The sequence below is a fragment of the Hibiscus syriacus genome, unplaced genomic scaffold (genome assembly GCF_006381635.1).
Source record: "Hibiscus syriacus cultivar Baekdansim isolate YM2019G1 unplaced genomic scaffold, ASM638163v2 tig00111495_pilon, whole genome shotgun sequence".
Taxonomy (NCBI): Eukaryota; Viridiplantae; Streptophyta; class Magnoliopsida; order Malvales; family Malvaceae; genus Hibiscus; species Hibiscus syriacus.
In genome coordinates, this window is record NW_024063103.1 from 202,516 (window position 1) to 210,869 (window position 8,354).

At 29.7% G+C, this 8,354-nt stretch overlaps 1 protein-coding gene across 1 annotated transcript; it reads left to right on the forward strand.

The window, feature by feature from the left end:
• The first annotated feature begins 223 nt into the window (after positions 1-223).
• On the forward strand, positions 224-1,006 carry LOC120163777 (ethylene-responsive transcription factor SHINE 2-like). The gene is made up of 2 exons (XM_039173615.1): positions 224-303; positions 376-1,006. The coding sequence occupies exons 1-2, from the start codon at positions 224-226 to the stop codon at positions 1,004-1,006; spliced, it is 711 nt and encodes a 236-aa protein (XP_039029546.1).
• The last annotated feature ends 7,348 nt before the right edge of the window (positions 1,007-8,354 follow it).

Below are 8,354 nucleotides of genomic sequence, written 5' to 3' on the forward strand. Positions count from 1 at the left end.
GTGAAGAGGAGAAGAGAAGAGAATTGTCAACATGATATGATTTATTTATTCTTTGTGGTAGCGAAACCTAGTTTCTGATGAGACTGCGTAGGTGAAAATCTTTATTGCTCATAGTACTCCCTCTCTCCGGTTTCCATTCAATCCGCCGACACTAATAATTTCCATGGCCACTGCTTCTATATTTATGAGCATCTCCTCAACATTTTTTCTCTTAAGGAAAAAAATGGTAAATACAAAGAAATTCAGAGGTGTCCGGCAGCGTCAGTGGGGCTCTTGGGTGTCCGAGATTCGCCATCCTTTACTGTAAGCCAACACAATCGTATTTATATGTATATATATCTTGATTTTGATTGTGTTTGATTATATCTTGTACAGGAAGAGAAGAGTGTGGCTAGGCACGTTCGAGACGGCGGATGCGGCTGCGAGAGCGTATGACCAGGCGGCCGTTTTGATGAACGGACGGAATGCCAAGACCAATTTCCCCTCTGTTGAAGTGGATGAGTCTCAAATGCCGTCCAATACTCTTTCTGAGATTCTCAATGCTAAGCTTAGGAAGTGTTGCAAACACCAATCTCCATCACTCACTTGCCTTAGACTCGACACTGATAATGCTCATATTGGAGTGTGGCAAAAACGTGCAGGGGCTCGTCCGAGTTCCAGTTGGGTCATGAGGGTTGAGCTCGGGAATAGCAAGATGATTACACCGGGGCCGGCGTTATCGCCGGGATCGTCATCAATGCCTAATGTAGCTGATAATACTGAAGGGGAAAGTCATGTGATGGGAGAAGAAGATAGGATAGCATTGCAGATGATTGAAGAATTACTCAATTGGAATAATTGTCCTATGACTTCAAGTGGAGTTAGAGAAATCATTCCCATGGAATATCATGTACATCCTCGTTTTATCTTGCATGGTGCAATAAGCAGGATTTTGCCTGGTACTTGTGGATTTCGCTATCCGGAAACTAGTATTGTAAGCACCAATGCAAACTGTTTAACCTATTAATCCAACCTTTATTGTCAGTTATATGTTGGATTCTATAAGTATGCAAGTAGGGTTGGACTTAGGGGATTGTTGGGGAAAGTCGCTCTCCCGGCTTGAATTTTTAAAAATTTTCTATATATTTTTTATTATTTTCATCTTCTGAAATTTTATAAATTCGTTTCCCTCTAAAATTAAAATCTTACATCCATCTCTATCTGGAAAAAGATTGAGGTTCAGACCCTGGATTACCCATATGTTTGAGTTGTCTATCGCTTCAATTCAAACAAGTTACATGTCAACTTTCAAGTTCTCCTTGTTACGTACATAATATGTACTAGTCATATGTGCATTAAACAACCTGGTCCCGTCTATGAGTCCAACCCAACTTTCTTTTTTTTCCTCAATTATCATGAACACAGTGCAGGTGAATTGAAATTTGTATTTTTATAATCTTTTGAATTAATCAATGGTATCCGATCTATTGATCGGTTAATCCAGATCAGGTACTACATAGGCGAGAGTGACTCTCTCAACCCAGTTTGCTCCATTCGCAAACGTCAGGATTCGAACCTCTGACCTTGCTTAAGAGACCTAGTGCCTCATCTCATTATACCAACTAGTTATTGGTTATAATTGTCACTTCCTAATTTTTTTTTCTTAAGAATATGATATATCTTAGACCTAACTAGAATCTGTAAAAATTTTGTGATGGGTCAATTATCTAAATTCAAAATTATAGAGACTTGTTAATTTTTTCAATTTTAAAAAATCAAAAGAGAAAAGATCTAAATTAACTTAAGTTTAAACTAACGATATTTAAATATTAGTAAAAGTAAAAAATTTGAAATAAACAGCAGTCCTTCCCACCCTCAACGTACCTCAACCTCATTTCATTAAAACAAAATTAACGGACATAAATTTATCTAATAGTTACCAAATACGTTGCCTCAAATTCACACTCTGCAATAATAGGAAGAACTTTAAGCACATTTGTTATCCCCTTCAATTTTTTTATCCTCATAGGTTTATATTATTTTTTTATTAATCTGAGCAAGTACAAGACAATATCTGTTCATAGATAACTATTAACTATTTGACATTGATCGCTCACCCCCTGACGTTTCTGGTGCTCAAATCCGAGACTTCAAGGAATAACAACAATTCTTTTAATATCAAGGTCGTTTAGTTCATGGAGGTTTATATCATTTTAAATCACTGTAATTTAATATTTTTATTTTTTGAAAAATGAAAAATTAATTAATTCGTATTGTTAGTAAAATTTTTATTAAGTTAGGGTGATTATAAAGTAGTATATGTACTAAATACTCTCAATTATTTGACAATAAATGCTCAATCACCCATGCTGCAATCATTGGCGTTCGAACTCGAGACATCTAGGAATAACAATAATTCATTTAACCACTTAGTTCTTAGTCTATTGCTAGTAAATATATGAACTCGAATGGTTGATTATTGGTAAATCGGTGTACATAACTGTTAAACTAATGAATTTTGTAATTTCTTACATGTAAATAAAAAAATGGGTTGTTATTTAAAAATTATTTTAAAATTTGTGACTTCCACCTATTCGAATCACAAATGACGTAGTGAGTCGAGTCCATTAAATAATTTCAAGTAGAAAAGGGGGAAAGATGTACGTTGTGATGTTTTCTTGATAAGAAATGATGAGAGAGATGGAAAGCATTAGCATCGGTGAATGTTGATCGCTTTCTTTTCTACTGCCTTCAAATTAATTGAACTCAAATGATGGAGGACATTGATTTGTGGATAATTGTTAAATCGGTTGTAGTTATCGGATGGACCCCTTGGCTTAGCCTCCATGCATGCATGCATGACGACAATTTTCACTTTTCTTAACACAATCGCTTATCTTGGATAGGGATCGACATATAAATTAGATATTGAGGATTCAAATCTTAAATATGTTTATAGTTTTGTACTAAAATGAACTTATAAATTTTTAATAAATAATAATAGATTAAAAAGATATTTAAATTATATAATAATTTAAAAATTTTTAATGGGTGATCACCCCATCAATCCTTTAGTTTATCTTTGGATGTATATATACATGAATTAACATGTTTCTAGGATAACAATAATATTTATTTAGAATTTTTTTTGATTATTAACAAATAATAATATATATTTTATAGATATACTTAATATTTATTAAAAAATAATACAATCTTTATAACCGAAATGATCAATAGTCATATGTATTGACTATACACCACTGATATAGTAATAAAAAGGTAGCTTGGTGTGTCCCATTTTCTATATTATAGGTGGCTTTTTCAGTCAACCTCCAATCCATGGCAGTTGAAGTACTTGTAAAGGACTAGGTCCTAGTCCTAAGTATTCTACGTGGAGCAAAATGGCTGACGATTTTATGTTTATTTCCCCCTTAAAGAAATATTTGTTGACCTTAGCAAAGACTTGAGAAAGAAAGATGGCCCTGCCCATGTCTCCTTGGTTCTAAAAGTCAACTATTTTTATGTTATGTTGAACAAATTTTCTGACTTGGAAACTCTTTCAAAGGAAAAGCAGGTAAGATTATGGTTGGAATGCTAGTCATTGATTAGTTTTTGTTGCCTAGTTTCTCCAATGCAAGACTTGAACCATCTAATTTTTAAGTACTTTAGTTTTAAACATGTTGATTTTGATCATTTTCTTAATAAAAAATTTAGTTGATGTCATGTCATTTAGTTTCTTTATTATGTTACATTATATATTAATTTAACAAATTAATACTTTTTAATGAGACATCAGTACATGTCTTTGTTTTATTGATCAATAAAAATATGTCCAATATTGAGGATTCAAATTAGGACAAGGCTTAACAATTAAATCAAGTTAGATAATCGTTATATAATTGTTAAAAATAATATTTAGATTACAATGTGATTTAAATTAACTATATATATTTTACTGAAAACATATTAAGGGTGCCATTTGGTAAAACTTTCTAAGATCACTTTCAGTTAAAATATCCGTTTTGACTGCAAAATCAACGTCAAACGAGTAAAAAATGGGGGAAAAATATGGTGAAAATAGTAGTTTCAAACCAACCGTAAAAACTATGATTTCTAGCTTTTTCATTTTCAACTTTACGTTTTGGAAGCAAATATAATTTTACCTTTACTAATGTATGTGTTTCACTCAATTATGTATTTATATTTTATTTTAATAATTTAATACTAACATCCTTAAAAATTTATTACTTTTAATAATTTATTTTAATTATTTAAAAGTAAATAAAATTTATGATTTATATATTAAAATATTAGTAGTGAGTTATATAAAATATGTTTTTATTATAATTATATTTTGGGGTAAAATGCAGAGTTGGTCACTTTTGTTTCATTCTTTTAAACCTATAGTCACTCGATCCATAAACGTCAATACTTGGTCACTTTTGTTTCGTTTTAATTAAGATGTGGTCACTGAGACGTTAGCTGTCGTGAGTTGGATGATGTGGCACGTTAGTAAAAAGTTTAAATTTTTATTTGAGCCCTTAAACTTGAGATAAATTACTCATTATGGGTCTTTTTGTAAATCTAAAATAATTCAGGGATAAAAAATCAATTAACCCTCTTTCCCTCATATATTTTATTCCCAAATCAGAAATGGAAAATCCCTAAAATCAAATAGTAGTTTCAAATCAACCGCAAAACCTATGATTTCTAGCTTTTTCATTTTCAACTTTACGTTTTGGAAGCAAATATAATTTTACCTTTACTAATGCATGTGTTTCACTCAATTATGTATTTATATTTTATTTTAATAATTTAATACTAACATCCTTAAAAATTTATTACTTTTAATAATTTATTTTAATTATTTAAAAGTAAATAAATTTATGATTTATATTAAAATATTAGTAGTGAGTTATATAAAATATGTTTTTATTATAATTATATTTTGGGGTAAAATGCAGAGTTGGTCACTTTTGTTTCATTCTTTTAAACCTATAGTCACTCGATCCATAAACGTCAATACTTGGTCACTTTTGTTTCGTTTTAATTAAGATGTGGTCACTGAGACGTTAGCTGTCGTGAGTTGGATGATGTGGCACGTTAGTAAAAAGTTTGAATTTTTATTTGAGCCCTTAAACTTGAGATAAATTACTCATTATGGGTCTTTTTGTAAATCTAAAATAATTCAGGGATAAAAAAATCAATTAACCCTCTTTCCCTCATATATTTTATTCCCAAATCAGAAATGGAAAATCCCTAAGATCAAATAGTAGTTTCAAACCAACCGCAAAAACTATGATTTCTAGCTTTTTCATTTTCAACTTTACGTTTTGGAAGCAAATATAATTTTACCTTTACTAATCCATGTGTTTCACTCAATTATGTATTTATATTTTATTTTAATAATTTAATACTAACATCCTTAAAAAATTATTACTTTTAATAATTTATTTTAATTATTTAAAAGTAAATAAAATTTATGATTTATATATTAAAATATTAGTAGTGAGTTATATAAAATATGTTTTTATTACAATTATATTTTGGGGTAAAATGTAGAGTTGGTCACTTTTGTTTCATTCTTTTAAACCTATAGTCACTTGATCCATAAACGTCAATACTTGGTCACTTTTGTTTCGTTTTAATTAAGATGTGGTCATTGAGACGTTAGCTATCATGAGTTGGATGATGTGGCACGTTAGTAAAAAGTTTGAATTTTTATTTGAGCCCTTAAACTTGAGATAAATTACTCATTATGGGTCTTTTTGTAAATCTAAAATAATTCAGGGATAAAAAAATCAATTAACCCTCTTTCCCTCATATGTTTTATTCCCAAATCATAAATGGAAAAATCCCTAAAATCAAACCCCCAAATTTCATTTTAATCTCGTTACCATTTCATCGATCCCCTGCCATCGTTCGGTCGCTAGTGACCATCACCGTCGATGCCATCGTGAGCGCCTCATCACAGTGATTAAAACCCCGCTGCGAGTGTCCCATGAGCCACTACCGTTCGACGTGGAAAGCTTGTCAAAGTTCTGTCGAAGAACTCAAAACTATCACACTGTTATCAATGAATTCTAGCCGATCTAGTCACCATCCATGTGCTCCCCGACGTCGTGCGAACCAAACCCAATCGATGTGAACATCCCCGTCGTCGTCGTGGAAAGGGGTGAAGCGTGGAGGTTTCGAATTTGTTGATAAACATATGGGAAGAATGGGTAAATTGATATTTTATCCCTAAACTATTTTGGGTTTACAATAAGACCCATAATTAGTAATTTATCTCAAGTTTAAGGATTAAAATAAAAATTAAACCTTTTTACTAGTGTGGCACGTCATCCAACTCACGGCAACTAATGTCTCAGTGACCACGTCTTAATTAAATGAAACAAAAGTGACCACGTATTGACATTTCTAGATCGAGTGACCACATGTTTAAAAAATTAAACAAAAGTTCCCAACTCTGTAGTTTACCCCTATATTTTTTATTTGTATTTTTTTATAATTTAAATTGATATAATTCATATATAATTATAATTTTTTTTATTTTGTTATAGTTTAAATTGATATGATTCATATATAAGTGCAAAATTTTTAATTTACAACATAATGTGTATAATCAACATTTTATCTTTTTAAGCTCACTTTTTAACAACAATCCCAAAAAAAATTAAATTTTAAATTACACTTTTATACAATATTTTTAAAAGTCACTTTCCAAAAGTTATGCACAATTGACCCTAATATTAATATAAATTGTAAAATATTATAAAAATATTTTTTTAATATTAACTAAAATGTAAAGTAAAATATATCAATTTTATTAAAATTTTATTAAAATTTTATATTAAATTCTTTATTTAAAACTATTTATAAATACTATATAACATAAAGTATTATACTTATTTATAACACTCTTCGATCTCATGGTTCTTAAGAAAAATTCGATCTCATGGTTCATAGACCTTCTAGGTGGCAATAAGTTTTGACAATTGATTTGACATTACACCTTCAAAGTCTTTCAAAACTCTTTGAATTTTGGTGGTTTAGTTAATGAAATATAAGATTATCTATGAGAATAAGATTATTGGAATGTTGCATTACTTGATACATTACTGAAAATGTTATATTACTTTATTTGGTTTGTTTGATATGAATGTAAGAATACAGTGTTTGATTGAGGGAATATAAAATTACTAGAATGTATATTTTACCGAATTATTTTTATGATATATTTTGTAATAAATGTAATTCTTAATATTAAAATAAAAATCTTTATAAAAATTATAAAAAATATATTCTTTCATTATTTCAAATTTATAAAAAAATTATGAATTTTTAATTCATAAATTTTATATATTTTTTATAAAATTTTAAAAATATATGAGTAGAATAAAAGAGTTACATCATATATTGATTTTTCTAATATATAATGATAAGAAAATATATTTTTTAAATCATAAATATTAATTATGAGATAATAAAAATAAAATAAACAATTCATTACAAAGTTTAAAACAACAAAACAAACGATAAATGTGAAACTATCCATTCACTAGTAGAAAAACCCCCTTTAATGACGCGCATTGCGCGTCATCTATAGGTGCGGATGACACACATTTGCCTATCGTTGAAGCCACCAACATGAATTTAAGATGACACGCATTTATAACACACATTTATGACGCGCATTTATGACACTCATTGCGCGTCATTGAAGCCCCCGTCATAAATGAAGACGACACACATTTGTGTGTCATAAATTTATGACACGCATTTATGACTTACATTGCGTGTCATTGAAGAAAACATCATTAGAAAATATGACACACATTTGTGTGTCGTGATTGTATGTCGTAAATTATATATATATATATATATATATATATATATATATATATATATATTGTAGATTGACAATAATTAAACTAAATCACATTTAATGCCTCATAATACTAAATATATATCATATATTATATATAAGCAATTCATTTGCATACAATATATTAACATTAAGTTATCAAAAATATTGTAATCATATTTCGATACAAAATATCACGGCATAATAAAGTTTTCCACATAAGATACCCATTCTTTGCGAATATCAAACATGTTGACGTTGCGGGAGATGCAACTCCTCTAGCTTCTTCTGCAATTTTGAAGTTGCTTCTTCAGAGTCGAGAACTCTTGAAACAGGCTATGAATAAGCATTGGCTTCAACTGAACTAGTAGGAACATCAGATGCACCAGCTGTTCCCGAACCCTTCCCAAAATTAGAGTTGATCACCTTTGGTTTCCACTCTTTATTTGAACCAACTGCTGATGACATATAGGAATTAATACTTTGCATATATTAATCAAGCATC

Bases quoted from the DNA above. Each gene is read 5' to 3' on its own strand.
- LOC120163777 (XM_039173615.1), top strand. From the start codon at position 224: ATGGTAAATACAAAGAAATTCAGAGGTGTCCGGCAGCGTCAGTGGGGC. The intron at 304-375 runs GTAAGCCAACAC...TATCTTGTACAG, and splicing joins GAGATTCGCCATCCTTTACT to GAAGAGAAGAGTGTGGCTAG.